At 43.9% G+C, this 27,763-nt stretch overlaps 2 protein-coding genes across 8 annotated transcripts in view; one reads left to right on the top strand and one right to left on the bottom strand.

Annotated features, from left to right (window-relative positions):
* The window catches only part of RLBP1 (retinaldehyde binding protein 1), a 33,840-nt gene extending 15,347 nt beyond the window's left edge, over positions 1–18,493 (bottom strand). The window contains exon 1 of the mRNA XM_032175358.2: positions 18,394–18,493. The gene's annotated coding sequence lies outside the window, so the exon portion shown is untranslated. The remainder of the gene's footprint in view (positions 1–18,393) is intronic.
* Positions 1–27,763, top strand: part of FANCI (FA complementation group I) — a 116,666-nt gene that overhangs the window by 16,480 nt on the left and 72,423 nt on the right. For 3 of the 7 annotated variants that reach the window (XM_058427111.1, XM_058427112.1, XM_032175347.2), the window contains exons 1-2: positions 18,533–18,613; positions 23,543–23,645. In XM_058427111.1, coding sequence (XP_058283094.1) covers positions 23,562–23,645 — 84 coding nt within the window. In that variant the 5' untranslated portion in view covers positions 18,533–18,613; positions 23,543–23,561. Of the gene's footprint in view, positions 1–18,532; positions 18,614–23,203; positions 23,453–23,542; positions 23,646–24,234; positions 24,254–27,763 lie in introns of those variants that run through there. The other 4 variants (XM_032175348.2, XM_058427110.1, XM_032175349.2 and 1 more) reach the window with 4 other exon arrangements.

Below are 27,763 nucleotides of genomic sequence, written 5' to 3'. Positions count from 1 at the left end.
GCCTGAGCCATGGCACCTGGCCCACCTGTTTCTTTTTACTTTTCTTGATGTGATATTAGAAAATTTAGAATGACATCTATTTCTCGTGGAGCGTGCTTGTCTAAACCTTGCTACTGCTCAGCATGGTCTAGAAACCAGCAGCATTGGCCTTACCTGGGAGCCTGTGGGAAATGCAGAGTCTCAGGCCCTTCCCCAGAGAGGCCAAGTCAGAGCCTGGATTGGATTAGGGCCCATTCTAATGACCTCATTTTAACTTAATTACTTAAAATTACTTAATTTTTAGCCAGAACGGTAGCACAGCTCTGTAGTCTCAGCTACTGGGGAGGCTGAAGAAGGAGGATCTCTTATGTCCAGGAATTCGAGGCTGTAGTAAGCTATGATTGTACCTGTGAACAGCCACTACACTCCAGCCTGGGCAACACAGTGAGACCCTGACTTAAAAAAATAAATAAATAAATAAATAATTTTAATGGAGTTCACCAGGTATAATAATTCCTATGCATATGAAAGTTTGAAAAGCACTGCCCTAGAGAATGTCTGCCCTTCTGCTGTTCCTGTCTGTGCCTAGCACAGCGGCTTGCCTGACCTGTCACTTCCACCAGCTGGGAGGTTTGGTGGGGAGTTAGACCGATGACTGCCCTCACCCACTATCCTCTTCCTCTTTGGGACAGGCTAGTGGAGGCTGGATTATGAGTGGAGGCAGAGAGGGAGGGTCTCCTGTCCTGATTCTAGGTCTGGCCCTGCCCAGTACGAGCCACTGACCCTCTTAATCCTCAGATGTTTCACCTGTAAGATGCCGCATGGGCCAAATTGCATTTATCCACTCCCCACCCACCCAGTCCACATGTGGAAGCCCTAACCCCCAGGACCTCAGAATGTGACTGTTATTTACAGATTGTGCCTTTAAAGAGGCAATTAAGTTAAAATGAGGTCATTAGTGTGGGCCCTAATTCAATATGGTTGGTATCCTTATAAGAAGAGGACACAGTTACAGTGGGAAGCCCATGGGAAGACACAGGGAGAGAATGCCACCTACAAAGAAAGGAGAAAGGCCGCAGAGGAAACTGATTCTGCTGACTCCTTGATCTCAGACTTCCAGCTTCTAGAACTGTGAGAAAATGAATTTCTGTTGTTTAAGCCACCCGGTCTATGGTACTTTGTGATGGCAGCCATAGCAAACTATTACAGATGGGATGATGGTTTTTTTCCCAGGTACTTCATAGAGTGCGAGGCTCCTTGGAGATAATGAGAATGAGAGCCCAGGCTGCCCCGTGGGAAGGAACCATGAGGGCTCAGAAGAGGCTCTGTCAATGCTGGGTGATAGATTCCGTCACAAAGAACATTCCTGTGCACCAAGGAGTGGGCTGCACAGAACTTTTCGGGATACTAGCAGGCCACGAGGTCATTCCGGGGAAGCAGAGCTTTCTGCAGCATTATCTTCTGCTCACAGCCCTTCTAGTGCCTCTAATCTTCCCTCCTCCCTTCCCAAGAGTCACGCTTACATCCAGCTCCCCTGGTGGGAACAATAGTGCCTCTGTGAGAGGAGATGTCACCCTCATTGGCCCAGACACCTGTGCTGGCAACACTGGCAGACAACCATGGGCTCCCTGGCCTGCTGCCTTCTGCCTGGCTGAAGGCAGGGATGGGCATCACATTTGTGGTGCCCCCTTTCTGTACCGTGGCCTGTGCCCTACCAGCCTTATCTCAGCCAATCCTTCCAGATGTGAGAGAGTATAATCCCCTTTTTTCACAGACTAGGATACTGAGAGTCTGGGAGTGAGGGGTCTTCCCAAAGCCACACAGCTGGTTAGAAATAGAGTCTCAGCCCTCTCAGCATTCATCACACAAGGCTGTCCCTCCTCAAGAAGCGAGATCAACACAGGGGTGTCAGCCCAGGGACTTCACACCTGCCCCCTGGATCCTGGGGAAGGTGACATCACCTGACCCTCCCTGGGAGCAGTTCCAGTGGGCAAGAGTTTGGTCAGTGCAATCCCTTCTTTGGTCAGTAATAATTATCCTGGGATAGGGAGGACCTTATGGAATCCTAGGCCTCAACCTTTCCTTTGAGAAGTGGGAAAACCCAAGTCTGGGAACATTCTGCACTTTCCTTAAAATTAAACAGTGGTAATGAGAGCGAGCAAGCAGAGTCTCTGACCCCTGGGGCGGGCAGACTCTTCCTGCTCTAAAAAGTTCCCTCCCTCTAGGAGGCACCACTCATTCCACAAAGAGAGGCCTGCCTGTGTCAGGGGAAGAGTGGGAGGTGCTGGGAATGAGCAAGGAGGAGCTGAACAATACAGTCTATCAGGATGCTTGTTCCGAGAGGATTTCAGAATTAAGGTGATTCCACGATCTGAGTAAAAATAAGTTTGCAAACACACACAAGTAAAAAGAAAGTGAAGATGGATCCATGGCTGATGCGAGGGATGGATAGATGGATAGATGTGATGAAGCAAGTAGAATAAAATATTTATGGTAGAATCTAAGTACTGGGTTTCTGGGATGTTAAATGTAAAAATCAAGAAGTCTTCTTCTTTTTTTTTTAGACAGAGTCTTGCTCTTTCATCCAGGCTGGAGTGCAGTGGTGCGATCTTGGCTCATTGCAACCTCTGCCTCCCAGGTTCAAGCGATTCTACTGCCTCAGCCTCCCGAGTAGCTGGGATTACAGGCACCCACCACCATGCCTGGATAATTTTTGTATTTTTAGTAGAGGCAGGGTTTTACCATGTTGGCCAGGCTGCTCTCGAACTCCTGACTGACGTTATCCACCCGCCTTGGCCTCCCAAAGTGCTGGGATTACAGGTGTGAGCCACCATTCCCAGCCTCAAGAAGCCTTCTTTCTCTTATTTCACCATTCTTTCCCTTCCTCTCTTACCTTCCCTTTCCCATATTCTTTCAACCAACATGTATTGAGTAGCTATTATATATTAGGCACTGTGCATCCAGAGATAAATAAAATGCTATCTCTGCCTTAAGCAGCCCAGTTTAGAAGGGGAGAGGCCGGCAAAAAATAATTATAAAATAGGGCAAGTTCTATGACAAGACAAAGGTTCTGAAATGATCTATATGGTAGTGCCAAAAAAATGGGGAATTGTTCTTTGGTTAATTAAGTTTGAGAAATGTTACAAATTATACTGGAAGTTATTAATGAAAGTAAGCAATGCAAAGGCTCTGAGAAGTCCTGCAGCAAAGAAATCTAGAAAACCAGTTTAGGCTGGGTACAATGGCTCACACCTTTAATCCCAGCACTTTGTGGGGCTGAGATGGGAGGATTGACAGCCTAAGAGTTTCAGACAAGCCTGGTCAACATAGTGAGACCCTGTCTCTAAAAAAATAAACTAAATAACTCGATGTTGTGGCTTGCACCTGTGGTCCCAGCTACTTAGGAGGCCAAGGCAGAAGGATTGCTTGAGCCCAGGAGGTCAAGGCTGCAGTGAACTATGATCTTGCCACTGCACTCTAGCCTGGGTGACAAAGTGAGACCCTCTCTCAAAAAAAGAAACAAAAAAACAGTTTAACTCAGCATTTCCCAAATTTATGAGCCAGTGCAACCCTTTCATGAACAACTTTGGAACCATTGTTTCTCTGAACATGCTTGGGAATCACTGATAGCTGTGGTCTGAGGAAAGAATCTAGCGGGAGCTTGGAGGGAGAAGACAGCTCTGCTGAGGGGAATTAAGAAGGACTTCCTAAAGAAAGTGATTTTCAAACTAAGAAAAGAGCAAGAGATTCACCAGGGAGATGATGTGGGGAAATGGAGTAGGTGTCCCTGAAAAGGACTCCCAGACAGTAAACAGCACATTTTAAAAATATGGAAAAGTAGGAGTTTGGCTTGTTTGGAGAATTGCAACTATGTAGTATTGTTGGAGCCTAGGGTTTGGGTAGGAGATATGTGAAAAGATGAAGGTGGTGGCCAGATCCTTTAGGCCCTAAGATGCTATATTCCACAATTCAAAGAATTCTGTTTCAATCTAAATATAAAATAAAATTTGTTGAGCACCTACTATGTACCAGGCCCTATGCCAGGTACTGGGGAAATGTTGCTTTATAAGACAGGGAGTCTTATAAGGGAGTGCCAAGTGCTAGAGGGAGGTCGAGATGGGATTAAACCTGTCCACAGTATTTAAAAACAAGAAGGCGGCTGGGCGTGGTGGCTCACGCCTGTAATCCCAGCACTTTGGGAGGTCAAGGCTGGCAGATCACCTGAGGTCAGGAGTGTGAGACCAGCCTGGCCAACATGGTGAAACCCCATCTCTACTAAAAATACAAAAACTAGCTGGGTGTGAGATGGGAGGATTGACAGTCTAAGAGTTGACCATCCTGGTCAACATAGTGAGACGCTGTCTCTAAAAAAATAGAAAAAAATAACTTGATGTCGTGGCTTGCACCTGTGGTCCCAGCTACTTAGGAGGCCGAGGCAGAAGGATTGCTTGAGCCCAGGAGGTCACAGAAGGGAGTGCCAAGTGCTCCCGCCACAGGTGCCTGTAATCCCAGCTACTCGGGAGGCTGAGGCAGGAGAATTGCTTGAACCTGGGAGACGAAGGTTGCAGTGAGCCAAGATCGCACCACTGCACTCCAGCCTGGGCGACAGAGCGAGACTCCATCTAAAACAAACAAACAAACAAAAACAAAAAACCAAGAAGGCTGCCATGATCTTGGCCACAGCTGTTTTGGTGAATTACCAGAGGTAAGAGAACGGCAGAGGAATGAATAGGAGATACAGAAACACAGAGAAAGACAATAGATGGCTCCTTCAAGAAATCTGGCTGAAAGCAGGTGAGAAAGAGGGCAGTAACTGTAAGGGAAGGGGGGCTCCAGGGGGTTGCTTTGTTTAGATGGATGGGAAAGACTTCTCCATCTCCTCCTTTATTCTCCACAGATGATCTCACTACTTCAAGGGGGGGAGAAATAGGTGCCCTCAGATGGGAACTTGGTTTTAACTCCTCACCACCAAAGGAGAAGATGTGTTTATGAAAGGGCAGCTGTAGAAATTTAGAGGTTAAAGACCAAGGTCTGAGAGAGGTAAGTGATAGTAAGGTCCTTGCTGAGAAGGTGGAAGCCTTAAGCAGCTGTCTCTGTCCCTCCAGCAGAGTGACCAGCCTCGGCCGGGAAGGTGGAACACCCTCCACTGTTACAGGGAGCTGGAGGAAAGAACTAGTGCCGAGGACACTGAGTTTAAAGACTTGATGGTGAGGAGCTAATGCAAATTTCCATCTGATGGCACTTATTTTTTTCTCCCTTTTTGGGGGGTGTGGAGGCGGGTCAAGTATAACTTCATGAAGAAAGGAAGGATAAACTTACTGGGGAAGATTATCTGACAGTGCTGAAGGCCCACCTGAGACTGGGGCACCCATTTACACACATGTTACTTCTCTAGCACAATCCAGCAGCTGAAGTATAGCTCCAACAAGAGAATACAGCTGGCTTCATACAGGGTTGGGGTTTGCTGAATAAATGGGATGGAAAGAGAGGCAAAAGGGGGCAAAAGGTAGGAGCAGTCGCTTATGCCTATAATCCCAGCAATTTAGGAGGCTGAGGTGGGAGGATTGCTTGAGTCCAGGCATTTGAGACCGACCTGGGTAACATAGCAAGACCCCTTCTCTACAAAAAGTAAAATTAGCTGGGTGTGGTGGTGGGTGTCTATAGTCCCAGCTACTCAGGAAGCTGAGGTCGGAGGATTGTTTAAGCCTGGGAGGTTGAGGCTGCAGTGAGTCATGATTACCCCACTGCACTCAGCCTGGGCAACAGTGAGACCATCTCAAAACAAATAGATGAATAGGCCAGGCACGGTGGCTCACGCCTGTAATCCCAGCACTTTGGGAGGTTGAGGCAGGCGGATCACAAGGTCAGGAGTTTGGGACCAGCCTAGCCAATGTGGTGAAACCCCGTCTCTACTAAAAATATAAAAATTAGCCAAGCGTGGTGGTGGGCACCTGTAATCCCAGCTACTCGAGAGGCTGAGGCAGGCGAATCGCTTCAACTGGGGAGGCGGAGGTTGCATTGAGCCGAGATTGTGCCACCGCACTCCAGCCTGGGCGACAGAGTGAGACTCCATCTCAAAAAAAAACAAAAAACAAATAAACAAACAAAAATGGCCAGGTGCAGTGGCTCATGCCTGTAATTTCAGCACTCTGGGAGGCTGAGGCGGGCAAATCATGGGGTCAGGAGATTGAGACCATCCTGGCTAACACGGTGAAACCCTGTCTCTACTAAAAATACAAAAAAATTAGCCGGGCGCGGTGGCACGCTCCTGTAGTCCTAGCTACTCGGGAGGCTGAGGCAGGAGAATCGCTTGAACCCGGGAAGCGGAGGTTGCAGTGAGCCAAGATTGCACCACTGCACTCCAGTCTGGGTGACAGAGCAACACTCTGTCTCAAAAAAAAAACAAAAAACCCCAAAATATAAATAAATGAATAAATACATAAATAAATAAATATTGCAAAAATGTGGTTTAACTATTTAACCTTGGAATTGAAGATGAGGAGTCAGAGGCAGTGAAGATTAGAGAATAGGCAGGTGGGAGTAGTTGAGCAGGCTAATTGGATGGTTGAGAGGTTGCTATCTGAGTAGTGATTTGGGAGGTGGCTTGGGGTATGACCAGGAGAGTGAGTGGCTGAGGTGACATGGAGGAGAAAGTCATGGAGGTGGAGAGGGGAGTGGCCAAGAGGCCACATGTAGGATGAGGATGATCTAGGATGACAGAAGAGGGGCAAAGTAGAAGATGGAGAACAGGTATCCACCTCTCCACAGAAAAGGGCTGAGATGGCACCTCAAAGGCCCAGTTTGCTGATTATTTATAGACCAGAGAGGTCCACTAGATTTGCAACTGGGCCAGTATTTTTTTAACTTTTTATTTTGACATAATTTCAGATTTACAGAAAAGCTGCAAGAATGGTGCACAGAATTCCCACATGCCTTTCTCCTAGATGTTAACATTTCACGTTTGCTCTTTCATTCTCTTAATGTGTCCAAGCGTATTTTTTTCTAAACTATTTTAGCATTAAGTTGCAGATATGATGCCCTTCTACTCCTAAATACGTCAGTGTGGACTTCCTAAAAACAGGGACATTCTCTTTGCTTTGATCTGAAAGCTTGTGTTCCCCTAAATTCATACACTGAAATCCCAAGCCCCAAAGAGATAGTATTAGGAGGCGGGGGTTTGAGATTAGTGTCTTCATAATAGAGCACCTGAGAGCTGCCTTGCATCTTCCACCTTGCAAGGACACAGCAAAAAGGTGCCATCCATGGGAAAGTGGCCTTCACCAGATACCAACACTGCTGGTGTCTTGATCTTGAACTTCCCAGCCTCCAGAAGTGTAAGAAATAAATTTCTGTTGTTTAGAAGCCACCCAGTCCATGGTATTTGGTTATTGCAGCCTGAATGGACTAAGATTCTCTTAATCAATCACGGTACAATTATCAAAATCAAGAATTGAACAGAGCCAAGATTGTGCCACTGCACTCCAACCTGGGCGACACAGTGAGACTCCATCTCAAAAAAAAAACAAAAAACAAAAAACAAACAAACAAAAACGGCCGGGTGCAGTGGCTCACGCCTGTAATCCCAGCACTCTGGGAGGCTGAGGCAGGCAAATCTTGAGGTCAGGAGATTGAGACCATCCTGGCTAACATAGTGAAATCCCGTCTCTACTAAAAATACAAAAAAATGGAACAGTAACACCATTGGATAATCTATAGGATTTAATCAAATATTGCCAATTGTAAGGGGCCAGTTTTTATGGATTACTTTCCACTCTGCTTCTTTTCCTTTCTCCTTTTATTCCTCTTCTCTTCCAGGTCTTTGAGAAACAGGAAACAGATTGGGAGAAAAGAGCTAACACTTTTTTGTTTGTTTTGAACTTTCTACTTTCAAATGATTGCAAATTCACAGGGAGCTTAAGAGAAACAATATATCTTTTATGTCAAAATTTGGGTCTTGAAATTTCACGTTTCATTGAGATAATTTAAGCCCATATTTTTCTAAGGCTATATTGATGATAGTGCATCCATTTAGCAAATACTTATGAAGCACAGCTGGGTGCAGTGGCTCACGCCTGTAATCCCAGCACTTTGAGAGGCCAAGGCAGGTGGATCATGAGGTCAAGAGATTGAGACCATCCTGGCCAACATGGTGAAACCCCATCTCTACTAAAAAATAGAAAAATTAGCTGGGCTTGGTGGCACGCACCTGTAGTCCCAGCTACTCAGGAGGCTGAGGCAGGAGAATGCTTGAACCTGGGAGGCGGAGGTTGCACTGAGCCGAGATCGCACCACTGCACTCCAGCCTGGTGACCAAGCGAGATTCCATCTCTGCCGAGACCAGCTCAGTCATGGAAACCCTAACCCAGCGACGCTAAAGGAATTAAAGACACACACAGAGAAATATAGAGTGCGGAGTGGGAAATCAGGGGGCTGACAGCCTTCAGAGCTGAAAGCCCTGAACAGAGTTTGACCCACATATTTATTGACAGTATACCAGTGATAAGCATTATTTCTATAGATTATAGATTAACTAAAAGTATTCCTTATGGGAAACAAAGGGATGGGCTCTGGCTAGTTATGTGCAGCAGGAACATGTCCTTAAGGCATAGATCACTCATGCTATTGTTTGTGGTTTGGGAACGCCTTTAAGCGGTTTTCTGCCCTGGGTGGGCCAGGTATTCCTTGCCCTCATTCCAGTAAACCCACAGCCTTCAGCGTGGGCATCATGGCCATCACAAGCATGTCACAGTGCTGCAGAGATTTTGTTTATGGCCAGTTTTGGGGCCAGTTTATAGCCAGATTTGGGGGCCTGTTACCAACATGTTCCCCCTTGTTGCTTTTGCAAGACGATAAAAGCAAAGGCAGCTGTATCATGGTGAGCTACTTCTTGCAGGAATCAGAATCTGCATCTGCAGACTATGCAAAGACAAACTACACAGATTAAAAGCACAATCATCATTGAAATCACAGAGCTTCCAAGTATTTTTATCTATTTTAATGGGTTACTTGCTGCTAATCTGTCGGTAGCTCCTTCAAGCACTCCAGTTCCTGGCATTAAGGTCAGGTGTGCCTAGGATGCTCTAAATATTTGTTCTTTTAATTTTTTAATATCCAAAGACAAGTTTGTAGAGTGTCCTTCTAGATGCTTTTTTATTCTTTCCCAAATTTTGATCTTATTAAGAGCCATTAATAGTTTCCACAAATCCTTATGTTTAGCTCCTACAGCGGGCCATATAATTTGAGGTTGAGGTGCTACTATACCACCATGTTTCCAGATAATAGGAACTCTTGCTGTATTTCTTACCATTTCTACCATCTGACCATTTTGTTTAGACCAGCTGAACATAGTGTGGCCGTGGCATGCAGACTGAGAAGTGCAATACAAGCTAAACATCCCCTTAGGGGACCAATCAATAATGATTCCGTAGGAATCGTTGTGCAGCACCTCTGCCTGTTCTGCAATGCAATCTTCCCAAACAAGTACATTAATTATTTCTGGCCAGGTCCAATTCTGTTTACAAATAGGTTTTTGAGGGCGGTATGCCTCAATTATAGGAGCCAATTTATTATGGTGGATACTGAAATCAGAAAGCATGTGTAACTATGTCATAGAGTGATTACATCCAGGCATTACTGCCAGCCAAGATTGATAAATATGCCCAATAAGTATAATTGTTCTCTGTGTCAGTCCTTGTTGAAGGAATACTCACAGCAATGGTGATCACTGCTATCATAGCTATCATTAAATTACTCATTGTGACTGGTTGTCCCACTTTCCTCAGGTTTTCTTCCACCATCTCTGACAGCTTCTTGATCTGTCCCCAGGTAGTTGGCTGAGTTCAACAGGTGTTGCTCGTGACAATTGGGGTCCTCCTCAGCATCAGTCTTGACATGGCTGCAACCGGGGGATCCTCAGGATCCTCCCAGAATCTCTTCCTCGCATCTGGCTCATGAAAAGGTTTCAGGTGTCTTGATGGTATCCAACTTGGCGGTTGATTCTGGCCTGGAGAAACACATGCATAACCTCTACCCCAAGTTATTATTTTACCTATTTCCAAATTTTTTGTTATCGGATCTCTTCACCAAACCAGTTGTTCTGCATCTGTCTTTGCCGCTGGTTTCTGTAGATGCTGTTCAGCTGCTGACAGCATCTGGCTTTTAGGCAGGCTCAAAAAATTTAAAGTCAATAATACTAGATTCAATTGCATATAGGGTGTTCCAGAGTCCCTGTTTCCCCCACTCTGCTTTTGCGATTGTCATTTCAGGGAGAGATTCATTCTTTCTACTATGGCTTGTCCTCAAGAATTATATGGGAAGCCAGTAATGTGTTTAATATTCTATATAGAGAAAAATGTAGCTAGAGCTTGGCAAGTATAGCCTGGGGCATTATCTGTTTTAATAGAAGCTGGAATGTCCATCACCACAAAACACTGCAAAAGGTGACATTTAACACAGGCAGAAGACTCTCCTGATTGGCATGTAGCCCGGACAAAGTGAGAAAAGGTGGCCACACATACATGTACATAAGCTAGCCTCCCAAAGTAGGGAACATGTGTGACGTCCATTTGCCAAAGAGAATTAGGTTCCAATCCTCAAGGATTAACTCCTCCTGTGAAAGATGAGGAATGTACCATTTGGCAAGTTGGGCATCATTGGATAATAGCTTTAGCTTCTTTCCAGGTAATGCTGTATCTGCGTTTGAGACCAGAGGCATTAACATGGGTTAAATTGTGAAAGTGTCTAGCATTAGATATTGCAGTAGCAACTAGGTGATCAGCTATTTGATTCCCTTCAGTTAAAGGTCCTGGAAGAGGTGTATGAGCCCTAATGTGTGTGATGTAAAAAGGGTGCATTCTACTCCTAACTGCTGTTTGTAATTGGGTAAATAAAGTCATCAGTTGCTCATCTGTATGAAATCGTAACTGAGCATTTTCAATTAATTGTGTGGAATGAACCACGTATGAAGAATCAGAAATCACATTAATAGGCATATCAAAGCAGTCAATACCTCAATTACAGCTACAAGCTCAGCTTTTTGAGCGGGAGTATAGGGTGCCTGAAAAACTTTACCTTTTGAGCCAGAATAAGAAGCTTTACCATTGCTAGACCCATCTGTGAAGACATTTTCAGCACCTTCAATTGGTTTAAATTACTTATTTTAGGGAGAATCCAATTAGTTAATTTCAAAAATTGAAATAATTTTGTTTTCGGAAAATGATTATCAAGAACACCCATGAAATCAGCTAAATAGGTTTGCCAAGTAAGACTATTTATAAAAGTTTGCTGGCCGGGCTCGGTGGCTCACGCCTGTAATCCCAGCACTTTGGGAGGCTGAGGTGGGCAGATCACAAGATCAGGAGATCAAGACCATCCTGGCTAACACAGTGAAACCCCGTCTCTACTAAAAAAAATTAGCCAGGTGTGGTGGCAGTCGCCTGTAGTCCCAGGCACTCGGGAGGCTGAGGCAGGAGAATGGCGTGAACCTAGGAGGCGGAGCTTGCAGTGAGCAGAGATCGCACCACCGCACTCCAGCCTGGGTGATACAGCGAGACTCTATCTCAAAAAAAAAAAAAAAGTTTGCTGTATTTGTGCCTTTGTGAGAGGGACAATAACTTTTCCAGGATCATATCCATGTAATTTAACAACCTGAGTTCTCCCATTTCCTATCATAGTAGCAATTTGGTCCAAATAAGGAGTTAGAGTCCAGGAATTAGTATGTGGAAGAAAAAGCCATTCTACTAAGTCCTGCTCTTGGACAGTAACATCAGTAGGTGAATTCTGAATTGAAAAAATTAGCAAATTTAGAGTCTTTTCTGGATCTATTCTATTTATTCGAGCCTTATGCACTTGCTTTTCAATCAGCTGTAACTCTGCCTTGGCCTCCTTTGTTGATTGCCGAGGGCTAGTGAGACTAGGATCTCCTCTAAGGATAGAAAATAGTTTACTCATGGCATAGGTAGGAATGGCTAGAGCAGGTTGTATCCAGTTACTGTCCCCTAGTAATTTTTGGAAGTCATTTAATGTTTTCAATTGATTCCTACGTATGGTTACTTTCTGTGGCACAATGGTAGTGTCATTCACTAAGGTCCCCAAGTAGGAGTAAGGAGTAGTAGACTGAATTTTGTCAGGAGCTATAATTAAACCAGCGCAAGAAATCGAATTTTGCAAGTGATCTAACATTGGAGTAATATTTCAAGAGTAGGGGCAGCACAAAGTATATCATCCATATAATGAATAATGTAACATTGAAAATTTTTTATGAGTAGATTCAATTGCTTGCCCTACATAAGTCTGGCAAATTGTTGGACTGTTTAACATGCCTTGTGGCAACACTTTCCAATGAAAACACTTAGCAGGTTGCAGGTTGTTTACCGCAGGTATTGTAAATGCAAACCTTCACAGTCTTGCTGAGCTAAGGGGATAGTAAAGAAACAGTCTTTAAAATCTATGACTATTAAAGGCCAATTTTTTGGAATCATAGCAGGAGAAGGCAGTCCTGGCTGTAATGTCCCCATAGGTTGAATTAATGGCCCTTAAGTCAGTTAACATTCTCCATTTACATGATTTTTTCTTAATTACAAAAACTAGAGAATTCCAAGGGGAAAATGTTCAGAGCTATGTTTCCTTTTTCTAATTGTTCAGTAACTAAGTCCGCTAAAGCCTCCAGTTTCTCTTTACTCAGCGGCCATTGTTCTATCCAAATTGGCTTATCTGTTAACTATTTTAAAGGTATAGGTTCTGGAGGCTTAACAATGGCCGCCATCAAAAATTATATCCTAAACCTTGGCAGGAACTTTGTCTTTCCATTTGAAGCAGTTTCTTCAAACCTTGCAAATTTTTTTCTAGTCCCATACCAGGGACATACCCCATTTCATGTATCACATGTTGACTTTGAGGGCTATATAATTGCTCTGGAATTAGAACTTCTGCTCCCCATTGTTGTAATCTCTTCCCCACAAATTTATAGTTACAGAAGTTACAATTGATTGAATAGTCCCAGGTTGTCCACTGGGCCTTTCACAATGCAAAATGTAACTACTTTGATATACTTCAGGGGCTTTACCAACTCCAACTATGTTAAATTGAGCGGGTTGAATTGGCCATGCAGATGGCCAGTGCCATAGAGAAATGATTGAAATGTCTGCTCCTGTATCTACCAAACCTTTAAATTTCTTTCCCTGAAAAGTTATTTCACATGTAGGACATTTATCAGTAACTTGATTAACCAAATAAGCTGCTTTGCCTTGTTTATTTGTGCTTCCAAATCCTCCCGTTCATTTAATTTCACTTTTCCCCATTTCCACATGTAGCACAATCAGGAGCTGTGCTATGCGCTCTCCTGGCTCTGCTTTCCAGGGAACAGAAGTAGATATAACAATTTGAATTTCCCCATTGTTATCTGAATCAATGACTCCCATATGTACTTGCTCTCCTTTTAAATTTAAACTAGATCTACCCAGAAGTAATCCTATCCTCCCTGCTGGCAAGGGTCCACAGACCCCTCTTGGAACTTTTTGCGGAGGTTCCCCAGGCAGAAGATTCACAGCTTTTGTGCAGCAAAAATCTACTGCGGCACTACCAGCTGTGGTGGGGGACAGACATTGTACAGGGGTGAGGGAGTGGCCTGAGCCGGAAATGCCCCAGGTTGGAACGTGGGGCCCGTCCCAGGCCCCTCATGATGTTTCCCGAAGTTGGGTTCCGATCTTTATCAAACTTAGAGTGACACTGATTAGCCCAATGTTTTCCTTTTTTACACTTCAGGCATAGACCTGGTTCATATTGATTAATAGCTTGTTTAAATTCTTTGAGTAATTTAAAAGGAAAAGGCTCAAATGTAGCTATAATATGTCCCTATTGATCTGGGGGTGTATCCTAACAGGGAACTGCCAAGCCTCTATGTCACCCTCTCATCTAGCTTGCTGAATTCCTGCCTGAATAGAACTGAGAGCAGTCACTCCAGGAACTGCTCGAACAGCCACTGGGGCAACTACTTTTCACCCGGTGTCCTCCAGAAAAGAAAGATCTAGAGGGTCAGGCCACTCTTTTTCTTCAAAATAATGAGGGGGTGCAGAAGGGTAGGGATGAACCTCTTCCTCCTTTGCCACTTTACCTTTAGCTGGCAAACAAACCTGCTGTTACCTCTTCTGTTACTTTATTATACTTTCCTTCCTCCTCATCATTAGTGTGAAAAGGTTCCAAGGTGGAACAAACCAGAGCCCACACTTGTCCCACTGTTACCCTGATGCTTCTGTGTTCCCCTTCTGTCTCACCATGGGGATTGCTTAAGAGTACTCGGGTGTCCTCTAGCTTAATTCCATGTTCTCCAACCATCGCTCTGGCGACTCTTCAACCCAGGTTCGAGCCCCATGTATGGGCACCACTTACCGAGACCAGCTCGGTCGTGGAGACCCTAACCCAGCGGTGCTAGAGGAATTAAAGACACACACACAGAAATATAGAGTGAGGAGTGGGAAATTGGGGGCTGACAGCCTTCAGAGCTGAGAGCCCCCAACAGAGTTTGACCCATGTATTTATTGACAGCAAGCCAGCGATAAGCATTGTTTCTGTAGATTATAGATTAACTAAAAGTATTCCTTATGGGAAACAAAGGGATGGGCTGAAATAAAGGATGGGCTCTGGCTAGTTATCTGCAGTAAGAACATGTCCTTAAGGCACAGATCACTCATGCCATTGTTTGTGGTTTAGGAACACCTTTAAGTGGTTTTCCACCCTGGGTGGACCAGGTGTTCCTTGCCCTCATTCCGGTAAACCCACAACCTTCAGTGTGGGTGTCATGGCCATCACGAGCATGTCACAGTGCTGCAGAGATTTTGTTTATGGCCAGTTTTGGGGCCAGTTTATGGCCAGATTTGGGGGCCTGTTCCCAACACGTCTCAAACAACAATAACAACAAAAACCTTATGAAGCACTACCTTATGCCAGGCACTTTTCTACAAACTGATGATATAAATAGTGAGCAGTTAAACCTCTGTCTCAAACTCTTACCAAACTGGAATTTCTTCCAGGTAGAGTAAACCAGTTCTCCTTAACAAACCTGTGAGCTATCCAGGTAGTATTGTGTTTGTTTCTTTTACCATCTTAACGGTTTTTAAGTGTATAGTTCAGTGAAGTCAAGTATATTCACATTGTTGTGCAACAGATCTCCAGAACTTTTTCATCTTGCAAAACTAAGACTCTGTACCCATTAAGTAATAATTAATTTCCCCTCCCCCCAGGCCCCATAATCACCATCCTTCTTTCTGTTTCTACGAATTTTTTTTTTTTTTTGAGACGGAGTTTTGCTCTGTCACTCAAGCTGCAGTGCAATGGCATGATCTCAGCTCACTGCAACCTTGGCCTCCTGGGTTCAAGCAATTCTCCTGCCTCAGCCTCCTGAGTAGCTGGGATTACAGGCACCCGTCACCACGCCTGGCTAATTTTTGTATTTTTACTAGAGATAGGCTTTCGCCATTTTGGCCAGGCTGGCCTCAAACTCCTGACCTCAGGTGATCCACCTGCCTTGGCCTCCCAAAGTGCTGGGATTACAGCCACTGTGCCCGGCGTGTTTCTATGAATTTGATGAGATACCTCATATAAATGGAATCACGTACATTAGTATTTGTCTTTTGGTGACTGGCTTATTTCACCTTAGCATAATGTTCTCAAGGTTCATCCATGTTGTAGCATGTGTCAGAATTTCCTTCCTTTTAAAGCTGGATAATTTTCCATAGTATGTATGTCCCACAATTTTTTTTTTTTTTTTGAGACGGAGTCTCGCTCTGTCACCAGGCTGGAGTGCAGTGGTGCAATCTCAGCTCACTGCAATCTCCGCCTCCCAGGTTCAAGCGATTCCCCTGCCTCAACCTCCCAACTAGCTGGGACTACGGGTGCATACCACCATGCCCAGCTAACTTTTTGTATTTTTTTTAGTAGAGATGGGGTTTCACCATGTTGGCTAGGATGGTCTCAATCTCCTGATCCGTGATCTGCCCGCCTCGGCCTCCCAAAGTGTTGGGATTACAGGTGTGAGCCACCGCGCCCAGTCATATGTCCCATATTTTATCCATTCATACAATGAGGGATATTTGTGTTATTTCTACCTTTTGGTTATTGTAAATAGTACTACTGTGAACATAGATATACAAATATCTCTCTGAGATCCTGCTTTCAATACTTTTAGATATATACCCAGTAGTGGGATTGCTGGAAGGAAATAACACTTTCATATGCTTCTAAGTTTGGCTCTTTATATGTTACCTTGATCATTCTCTCAAGCAGTACTGCCCTTAATCCCAAGCAACTGGAGCTCTTGGGCTGGGTGGGGGCCTTATTGGTCCTCCTCTGCCCAGAGTCCAAGGAACCTAGAGGATGTGCCCACCCACCTTCCTTTAGATCATGCTCTACGTACCTACTTAACCATCCTCCAATTTGCTTTCAGGGCCCAGACAGGCCTTTTCCTAGGTCCACCCTTCCTGGAGAGGACCTGCTAGTATGTACAGGCCTAGACCCAAAGGGTGGCTACAGGACAACTTTGTGGGGGTATCATGGTGTAGATCTTCAGGCTGGGTGTCCACATGCAGGAACAGGAAGCCTGAGACCTCACACTGCAGGACTGAGTTGGGAATGGTAAGGGGCTTCCATTTGTACTTTTTCTCTGGACTCCTGTAAATATTAGTAGCTATAATGTTGTTAAACAAGTACTATTGACAAGGTCTGAAGAACATTTAGTTCCATTACTGTAAACCTGTTTTTAACTGGCTGTATTTTCTAGAATCAGTGTATCACTAGCTTCTCAGTGTATAGTGTCTAGTCGGTGAACCAGACGGGTCAGATTTGCTCCTTAGTTAAGGAAGCCTGCACCAGGGTGAAAAAACCATTGTTGTTAATCTGAATGAATCTGTTCTTCTCTTCTTTTGCATATGTAACACTTATTAATGCAAATGGAAAACACAGATGATGCATTCGTGCAACAAGGGGAGACAAGAACGCTGAAGCATCAATGCCAGTGGGTAGACATACAGGCAATTCAGTAAGAATCTCTGGGATGCGCCAATGGAGGCTCGGAGAGGCTAATGAGCTTGTTCTAGCTACCCAGACCCACAGATTCATGGCTGAATCCCAGAAGCAGTCTGGGAGATTTTGTGGGGAGATGAGGCAAAATAATCTGTTTCCTTGGCAAGGTAAAGGATTCCTTTCAGGAATCATCTTCTACCTTAAGCTGCAGTGTTTTAGTTAAACATCACAGCTCAGTATTGGGACAGAAATGTAGAAGGAAAAAAATGCTGAAGGGTCACAAGCAAGGAGCAGGTCTAGACAGCTGAGGCACCATTCTCCTCCAACAGCTCTGTTTCTTCAATAACTGGCCATGTAGACCTGTTCTACCCCCGAGGGCTGGGAGTCGAGTCAGACTACAGCCTGAATGCTCCCTGATCTTAGCATTATTTGACTTGCCATCCCCCAGGCACCTCAAATTTGGTGAGTCCAACTCTGAAGGGCTCATCATCACCCCATCATCCTTTTCCTGTGCTCCCTGTGTTAGTCAACAGCAGGATTAACTCCCCGCCCCCCAACCCCAGTCGCTCAAGCCAGAACATTCCTCAACAACTCCCACACCCCCTCAAATCCGGATATTTGGGCTTCCTAAATCTCTACCTCCTAATCTCTTTCACATGCGGTCCACTCCTTTCTGTCCCCATTGCCAAGGTTGGGCCACCACCACCCATCTCTGGGACAACTTACAGTCTCCTAAGGGGTCCTGCCTTCGGTCCTCCCCACCTGGCTCATCTCTTTTGAACAGTTTCTGCGTACTCACCTGCCCTAGATAGCATTCTACAATGCGAACACAGTCATGTCCTTCCACTTCAGCGGTTCCCCACTGCCCCCAATATGAAAAGGAGTTAGAAACCCCTGCCTTCCCACTCCCACCGAGCACCTTCGCCTTCGGAACTGGCCAGGGGCTCTGTTGCTTGCTCGTTGCTCTCAGACCCTTTGCACAAGGTGCTCCCTCAACCCAAAATAGAATCTCAGCCCACCCTCTGTCGGTCTTCGCTCCACTGTCAGTTGTTCATTTAACAAATATTCGCTGCTTTTGCCAGGCTACGCGCTAAACGCTGGGGTTACGCAAGGGGAGGGCAAAACAAAACAAAACAGAGAACAAACGAAAACCACAACCCCCAAAAGTCCATTAAGACCCCTAGCCACAGGGGGCTTACATCTGAGGGGTTACCGTCCCATGGCACAAGGTGGAGTATGAAATCCGCCTCTGCCTTCCAGGCTTTTCCAATGCCAACACCTGCGGGGCCACCAGCTGTGAGTCCCCTCCCACACTGACTACTCCCTCAACAGGATATGAAGGAAGCTGAACCTGTCGGGACACCGCGCCGGGCACGCTCAGGTCCCACCGCGCGTGCTCACCGGCGGTCCAAAGCGCGAGTTCGGACGGGCAGCGCCCCCCTCCGACTGCGAGCAAGGACGCTCCCGCACTCTTCCCGGCACCCCTTCAGTCTTCATGGTACACCCCGCCCGTAGGCACCCGGACGGCGGAAGTGAGCCGCGAGGGCGGAACTTGTTGTTACGGGTAACGGAAGTGTGGCGGCGTTGGGTTGAGCGGGCTTTTTGGAAATTTGTGGCGGAGGTGAGGCAGAGGTGACTGCAGAGCGGGTCGCGAGTTGCTCGGGCTGTGGGACTGGGCCTCTGGGAGGGAGCGGTTCTGTGGGGGAGAGGAGGCTCGTGTCCGACTTGGCGTTCTGGTATTTTCTCTGGCGTGGAAAGTAGTCGCGCTCCGCTGTCTCCCGCCGCCTGTCTCAGCTTTCGCAGTTCCTTCCTAGGGGTGTGCCTCAGTCGGAGTCCCTTCTGTTAAATTCTTCCCTTTTGGTCGAGGGTCAGCTCCCACTTCGGAGAAATTTCCCTTAACCTTGCTTTGCATTTGTTGTCCGGTCGCGGTCTCCATCACCAGCTGCTTCGTGTTATAGTTTCTGTATTTGCGCTTACGGCTTGTTAACTGAAGAACCCGGAAGGGAAGGCCGCGGCGTTTCCCGCCAGCGGGGCTCTGCCATTCTCGGATCTTGGCTTCAGGTCCCTGATGCTCTCCGGCGTCTCTTGACAAGGAATCTACTTCGCGCTCAGGGAATTCACAGCCACCCGCCTCTGGTCTTACCTCTGCTTTTAGGATGATTTTAGCAAATGTGCCTAGGTTGATTTAAACGTATCCCCCTCCGAAGCCGCCTGCCCCTTCTGGCTGGACACTTTTTTATGTTGGTGTGTCCTATTTGCATCCGGTAGTTCAAAGCATGGGATCTTGGAGTCTGGAGCTGGACAGACTTGGGTTTCACTTCTCTCTCTGCCACTTGGTAGCCTTCTAATCTTGGGGGAAATTCCCTAATCTCTGAATCCCAAAAGTTGTTCATCTAAAATGGGGCTAATATTACAGCTACCTAATAGGTGGTGTTGTGGGGGTCATGTTAATGAATGTAAAGTGCTGGGCTCAGTGTCTTCCCTATTATAGGGGTTCAATAATTTGTTCAACAAATATGTGTTACCTAGTTTGAGCTAGGTACTGTGCTAAGTGCTGGAGATACAGTGATAAAACCAGCTACGGCCCCTGTCCTTAGGGGACTTACAGTTTAGTGGGAGATAACATTTGTTAATCTGATAATTACGCATGTAATATTAAAAATTGGTGACAGTATGTAAGAGAGTTTACTGGTGCCATGAGAGGATGTACTAAGAGAACGTTTAACCTAGACAGCTTCTCCTTTTTTTTTTTTTTTTTTTTCCTGTTCTAGGATCATGGCCGACTTGGCCGAACTCCCCTGATTCAATGATTCTCTCCCCACCTCCTTTTTTTTTTAGTAGAGACGGGGTTTCACCATGTTGGCCAGGATGGTCTCAATCTCTTGACCTCGTGATCCGCCCGCCTTGGCCTCCCAAAGTGCTGAGATTACAGGCATGAGCTACTGCGCCCGGCCTAGACTGAGCTTTTGAGGAGATGTGGATTGAGCTGAGATCTGAAGGATTTGTAGGAATTAGTAATAAAAGATTGGGGGGCAGTGGATGGGAGCAGGAATATTTATTTAAGTTCCAGATGGAAACATGTGGAAGGGCTGTGGCAGAAAGAACTTTGAGATTTGAAGGACTGGAAGCAATTCTGTATGGCTGGAGCAGAGTGATGAAAGGGAGTTAGGCATGGGTCAGATCTTGCAGGACTTATTTTGTCCTTACTTAAGGGTTTTGGACTGATAAAGCAATGGAAGCCACTGAAGAGCTTTAAGATGAGGATGGCATGGAGGGAAGATAAGTCACATAATCAGGTTTGTGTTTCAAAAACATCACTTTAGCTGCTGCACAGAAGGGAACAAGTTAGGAAACGATTGCAGTAGTTCAGGTGAGAGATGGTGGTTTGGAGTAATGTGTCAGTAGTGGGGATGGAGAAAAGTAGACAGATTTGGGAGATATTTAGTAGGTAACATTGACAGGACTTGGTAATGGACGTGGTGAAGGATGAAGGCAAAGTTGTTAAGAATGTTACCTAGGTTTCTGGTTTGAGCAGCTGAGTGGATGATGTTACCATTTATGGAGACGGGAAACACAGGAGGAGGAAGAGGAGGAACAGATTTTCTTTCTACTAGGCTGTACTTCCCCCTTCTATTTTCATAGCTACTCACTGAATTCTATCTGCTTCATGTGCCTCCATTTCATCCCATCTTTTCTATTCTCCAGTCACCACCCTAGTACAGGTCTTAATCATTTCCACTAAAATAACTTCCAAATGGTCTCTTAGCATTTGTTGTTTCTCCTTACCTTCTCCCCACTTTAATCTGCACAAAGATGCTAGGTTCTGTTTCCTCAAACACTTGCAATCTTGTGAGATTGTCTTTTGCTCAGAATTTTTTTAATGGTTCTCAGTAATTTACAAAATAGAATCTAAATTCCTTAGCCTGTTTACTCCCAGCCTATCTTTCCAGCCTTCCTACTCACTATTTTCCTACTTGGATTCTACCTCAGCCATTTTACTCATTTTCCCCAAAGAAATTTCTCATTTCCCATATGAATGCCTTTGTTCGTGATACCCTTCTCAATAATGTATACCACCTGGTTGTCTTGACTATCTAAATTTAATCTCTAAGTTCCAGTTCAAGCTTTCCTCTGCTGAGAAGCCTTGACATTTAAGAACACAGTTACATCTTTTACCTTGTTAACTTCTCACCTTTTCTTTTTCTTTTTTTCTTTTCTTTTCTTCTCTTCTCCTTTCCTTCCCTTTCCCTTTCCTTTTTTGAGACAGAGCCTCGCTCTGTCGCCCAGGCTGGAGTGCAGTGGCGCAATCTCGGCTCGCTGCAAGCTCTGCCTCCCGGGTTCACGCCATTCTGCCTCAGCCTCCCGAGTAGCTGGGACTACAGGCGCCCGCCACCACGCCTAGCTAATTTTTTTTTGTATTTTTGGTAGAGATGGAGTTTCACCGTTTTAGCCAGAATGGTCTCGATCTCCTGACCTCGTGATCTACCCTCCTCGGCCTCCCAAAGTGCTGGGATTACAGGTGTGAGCCATGGTGCTTGGCCTCTTTTTTTTTTTTTTTTTTAAGAGACAAGTGAGGAGTGCCTCTGCCCGGCCGCCCCGTCTGGGAAGAAGTGAGGAGCGCCTCTGCCCGGCTGCCCCGTCTGGGAAGTGAGGAGCGCTTCTGCCCGGCCACCCCGTCTGGGATGTGGGGAGCGCCTCTGCCCAACCGCCCCGTCTGGGAGGTCTACCACGGAGGCCAGAAGCAATGTGGGGGCTGGACGTGGTGGCTCACGCCTGTAGTCCCAGCACTCTGGGAGGCCGAGGCGGGTTGATCACTTCAGGCTAGGAGTTCGAGACCAGCCTGGCCAACATGGCGAAACATATGAAAAATACAACAGACAAACCAACCAACCAACCCAGTGACAACAAAACAGGTCTACCCTGGAGTCATACTCTAATTTTTTCTATTTCCTCCCTTTCTGATCCTTTATCCCACTTTCTTTTTCTTCCTCTTCCTTCTCCTTCTTCTTTGTCAAATAGAGGATTGAGTTATTATCATTGATCCATAAAAAAAAAAAAAAAAATTAGCGAGGTGCAGTGGTGGGCACTTGTAATCCCAGCTACTTAGAAGGCTGAGGCAGGGGAATCGCTTGAACCTGGGAGACGGTGGTTGCAGTGAGGCAAGATTGCTCCACTGTATTCCAGCCTGGGTGACAGAGTGAGACTGTCTCAATTAAAAAGCAAACAAACAAAAAACTATAGTCAACAGGTCTCTTGACCTTATTCCTAAGGGAAAATTTTTATCTTTTGATCAACATCTCCCCAACCCTCCCTATACATTGTATATATTTAATTACTGAAAAGGGGCTATTCGTGTGGTTCAAAAATCTAAAAATATAGGCTGGGTACAATGGCTCATGCCTGTAATCGCAGCACTTTGGGAGGCAGGAGGATTGCATGAGCCCAGGAATTTGAGCCCAGCCTGGGAAACATAGCAAGACCCCACCTCTACAACAAAAATAAAAAATGGGGCAGGAGGATAGCTTGAGCCCAAGAGGTTGAGGCTGCAATGAGCCGTGATCACACTGCTGCACTCCCACCTGGGTGACAGAGCAAGCCCCTGCCTCAAAAAAAAATAAAATAAAATCTAAAAATATATAAAACTATAAATAATGAAAAGATTAAGTCCTTTCTTCAGTTCCCTCCTGCTCCCACCAAAAAGTCTTTCATTAGTTCCTTACATGTCCTTGTCTAGTTTCTTCATGCAAATATGAACATGTTATTTTTATCTCCCCAATCCTTTAATAGGAAAAAAAACAGCTCCTTATACTCTGCACCTGGCTCTTCTCACTTAGCATCATATCTCAGTGACCTTTCCATACTGATATATGGAGAGCTGCCTCCTCCTCTGCCTCCACCTCCTCCTCGTTCTTCTACTTCCTCTTTTTCCCAGCAGCATAATATTCCAGTGTATGGGTTTCTATAATAATTTACTTAATAAATACTTTGCTGAGTTGGAAAAAAAAAAAAAAAGAGACAGGATCTTACCTTGTTGCCTAGGCTGGAGTACAGTGGCATGATCATAGCTCACTGCAGCCTCACATTCTTGGGCTCCCCTTCTCACTTGCTTTTATACCATTTAATTGGCACATAGCATTTATAGTGCTATTGGTTTATTCATTTATTTGTCAAATACTTTATTACATGCTTATGATAATATATAATGTATTACATACATGATATGCTGTTAAATGGAAGCTTTGTTCTAGGTAGTATGGTGAGTAGATGGTAACAAGTGTGGGCAAAAGTTATGAAACCACTTGATTCGAATACAGGTTCCTAATAAGACTATTCCAGGGAATTTTCAGGATTATTTTGGTTAGGTTAAGAATCATCTTGCCACTGAGCTTAAGAAGAAAAAAAAAAAGAATCGCCTACTCAAAGATAGTCCTAAGTTTGTTGAGCACCCATTGCATAACAGGTATGAAATATTCAGTTAACAGGGAAGGAAAAAAAAATCGTTTGTTTATTTCTGGAATCTTCACCCACCTCTGACGTTTTTCCCTTGTAGTTCTGTGATATGAGCAACAATGGACCAGAAGATTTTATCTCTAGCAGCAGAAAAAACAGCAGACAAACTGCAAGAGTTTCTTCAAACCCTGAGAGAAGGTGATGTGAGTATTAGGAAGCATGTTCTGCTAAAAGTAAATGTCAGGCATGATGACACACTCAAAAGACAAGTGAGAAAGAAAAATTATGCTGCTGCTTCATCTACTCCCCATTCACTGTAGGAGACAAGGATTTATTTAATAATAATTTATAGATGTAAAGAAATTGGGGTGACGGAATGAGAGAAATAGACAACTTGAGGGCATTTGTGATCAAATTAAAACCTGAAATAGCTTAAGAATAGAATGCTTTTACAACTGTATTTATAAAAGCAAATTAGTATACTTTTATGGTCCTTAGAACAATCCTATTTGAAGATAATATCCAGACTATAGTTATTGATTGAGACATTAGTTTTGCATTTTGATGCTTCTCTGTATTTTTCCTTAAAGAAATTAAGTTTATAAGCAGCAAAATATTTTGAAATTATTAGTAAAAATTAGGGCCTCTGTTTTCACTATAAGTGTAGGATTATAAAATGGGATAGTAATTGCCTTATATGTTAGGCTGTTTATTCTTCCTAATGTTCTTTCTCAGCTGATATACTGCTCCTTTTTCCATAAGTGATCTCATCCTATCCAGGTCCCTGCCTGGAAAAGAATCCCTCTTCAAGGTATATGTGTGAACAAGTAAAGACATTGAATATCATGGGATTTTTTTCCTTTTTCTGTCAATTGATGAGTATTATGTTTTTAAGGGAATTTTTATGTGTTAGTGTTGTAGTTATTGAAGCAAGGTGCATCTTAGTCTGTTATCTGACATACTAGCTTAACTAAGAGCAGCGTTGCTCTTTGATTTTTTTCTTTGATTTCTTTTTAATCTTTGAAATTATCCAAGATTGCCTTTATAGCTATTTTTTGAGATGGCTTGTTGCATGAGTTGTATCTTGAATCATTCTATAGACAAGATTTGATTGAAACCAGCATTTAAATTATTTATTTAAAGTTTCATGCCTCAAATTGAAGGCGTGAACACTGTCAAATTAAAAACAGTGTTCCAGATGTTTTCTGACTCCAGGATAGAGTAACACTAATATTTCCCTCATTTTTCAATTAATGCAAAATCAGCTTTTTGGCAGCAACATTATATTGTAGTCTCATTGCTCTTATATTTATTTTTATATATGTTGATATTAAGCTAAGTTTCCTTTATCTCTGAAGTCCTTTTAGAATCCATGTTAAAAACTATATATAGGCCAGGCATGGTGGCTTACACCTGTAATCCCAGCACTTTGGGAGGATTCCTTCAGGCCAGGAGTTCGAGATCAGCTTAGGCAACATAGTGAGACCCAGTTTGTAAAAACAACTACCAAAACAACAAACTTTGTATCTGTTAACTGTCACCTTTTTTAGATTCATCTTGTTTTACTCTATCAAGATCATTTCGTATGATTCTGTTGACCATATTAATCAACTTTTTATCCTCTACAAATTTGTTAAGCATGTCAGTAATATATGCAGGCAGTTCATTTGATAAAATGTTCCACAGAAGATGAACTCAGAGTAAAAAATTATAAAACACATAAAGAAGTCCTGTGGCAAGAAAGACTCAACCAGAAATGGGAAAATTCATATTCAAGGATTTAGAGCAATCTGAAGAAAAACTTGAAATATTTAACACAAATACTTAATACAGTATTTAACTTTATTTATTTATTTAAAGATAGGATCTCACTCTTGCCCAGGCTGGAGTGCAGTGGGGCAATCTCGGCACACTGCAGCCTCAACCTCCTGGGCTCATGCGATCCTCCCACCTCAGCCTCCTGAGTAGCTGGGAGTACAGGCGTGTGCCACCATGTCTGACTAATTTTTGTATTTTTAGCAGAGATGGGGTTTCGCCATGCTTTCCAGGCTGGTCTTGAACTCCTGAGCTCAAGCAATCCACCCACCTCAGCCTCCCACAGTGCTGGGATTACACGTGTGAGCCACTCTGCCTGACCTAGTATTTAAAATATTTGAAGATGTAAATGAAGGAATAGAACCCACAAAATAAGGGATGGATTTAGAAAACAATCAAAGAAAACTTCTTGAAATGAAAACCTCAGTAGATGGTTTAACAGTAGACAAAATATTGCTAAAGAGAAAATTAGTAAAGTGGAATACAGAGCTGAGGATAACTAAATAAAGTATAGATTGTAAAGAGGTGGAAAATATAAAGAATATTTAAGATATATGCAGAGAACTTTGATAAGAATGTATTTTCTTCTTAAACACATAGAATGTTCATAAAAATTAATCATGTGTCATATACTAGAGCACAAAGAAAACATGGGTATGTCCCATAAGGTAGAATCATTACAAACTATTCTCTGTGATCACAATGCAATAAAACTGGAAATGAAAACTGAAACTAAAAGTCAAAAAACAAAGACACTTTTACCTGTAAATTAAAATACCTTCTATTCAACCATTGTGGAAGACAGGGTGGCGATTCTTCAGGGATCTAGAACTAGAAATACCATTTGACCCAACAATCCCATTACTGGGTATATACCCAAAGAATTATAAATCATGCTGCTATAAAGACACATGCACACATATGTTTATTGCAGCACTATTCACAATAGCAAAGACTTGGAACGAACCCAAATGTCCAACAATGATAGACTGGATTAAGGAAATGTGGCACATATACACCATGGAATGCTATGCAGCCATAAAAAAATGATGAATTCATGTCCTTTGTAGGGACATGGATGAAGCTGGAAACCATCATTCTCAGCAAACTATCGCAAGGACAAAAAAACCAAACCACACACGTTCTCACTCATAGGTGGGAATTGAACAATGAGGACGCTTGGACACAGGAAGGGGAATATCACACACCGGGGCCTGTTGTGGGGTTGGGGGAGGGGGAGGGATAGCATTAGGAGATATACCTAATGTAAATGACGAGTTAATGGATGCAGCACACCAACATGGCACATGTATACACATGTAACAAACCTGCACGTTGTGTGCATGTACCCTAGAACTTAAAGTATAATAAAAATATATATATATAAAATTAAAAAATACCTTCTAAATAACTCTTGGATGAAAAGAGATACAAACAGAAATTACAGGATTTTTGAAGAATAATTACAGATAACAAAAATACTACGTTAAAATCCATGGAATAATGTTAAAAACAAGTGTTTAACAAATGAAATAATGAAATCAATATAAATGAAATAATGAAAATAAATTCCCAACTCAACCTGGAAAAAAGAGAAAGTAAACAACAACAAAAAACACAAAGAAGAAAGTACTAAAGATAAAAGTGGAAATTAATAAAGTGGAGAACAGAAAAATAGTGGATCAAATTAATCAAAATCTTGGTTCTTTGGGGGGAAAAACACCATTAATTAATAATCAAAACAGTGGAGTAAAAACATGCACAAAATGAGAAATGACAAGGGAGAAATACTGTTTTTTTTTTGAGACGGAGTCTCACTTTTTCACCCAGGCTGGAGTGCAGTGGCGCAATCTCGGCTCACTGCAAGCTCCGCTTCCTGGGTTCACACCATTCTCCTGCCTCAGCCTCTCCGAGTAGCTGGGACTACAGGCGCCCGCCACCATGCCTGGCTAATTTTTTTGTATTTTTAGTAGAGACGGGGTTTCACCGTGGTCTCGATCTCCTGACCTCGTGATCCGCCCGCCTCGGCCTCCTAAAGTGCTGGGATTACAAGCGTGAGCCACCGCACCCAGCCTAGAGAAATACTGTTAATACAGAGAAAAATCTCAAAAAATACTGTGAGACTACAGTACATTCCTGTGCAAATAAATTTGAAAACCTAGAGGAAATGGATAATTTTCTTTTTTTTTTTTAATTATACTTTAGGGTTTTAGGGTACACGTGCACAATATGCAGGTTTGTTACATATGTATCCATGTGCCATGTTGATTTCCTGCACCCATTAACTCGTCATTTAGCATTAGGTGTATCTCCTAATGCTGTCCCTCCCCCCTCCCCCCACCCCACAACAGTCCCCGGAGTGTGATGTTCCCCTTCCTGTGTCCATGAGTTCTCATTGTTCAATTCCCACCTATGAGTGAGAACATGCGGTGTTTGGTTTTTTGTCCTTGCGATAGTTTACTGAGAATGATGTTTTCCAGTTTCATCCATGTCCCTACAAAGGACA

The sequence above is a fragment of the Hylobates moloch genome, unplaced genomic scaffold (assembly GCF_009828535.3).
Source record: "Hylobates moloch isolate HMO894 unplaced genomic scaffold, HMol_V3 SCAFFOLD_14, whole genome shotgun sequence".
Classification (NCBI taxonomy): domain Eukaryota; kingdom Metazoa; phylum Chordata; class Mammalia; order Primates; family Hylobatidae; genus Hylobates; species Hylobates moloch.
The sequence above is the reverse complement of the archived record's forward strand: the minus strand, read 5'-3'. Positions and strand labels throughout refer to the sequence as shown.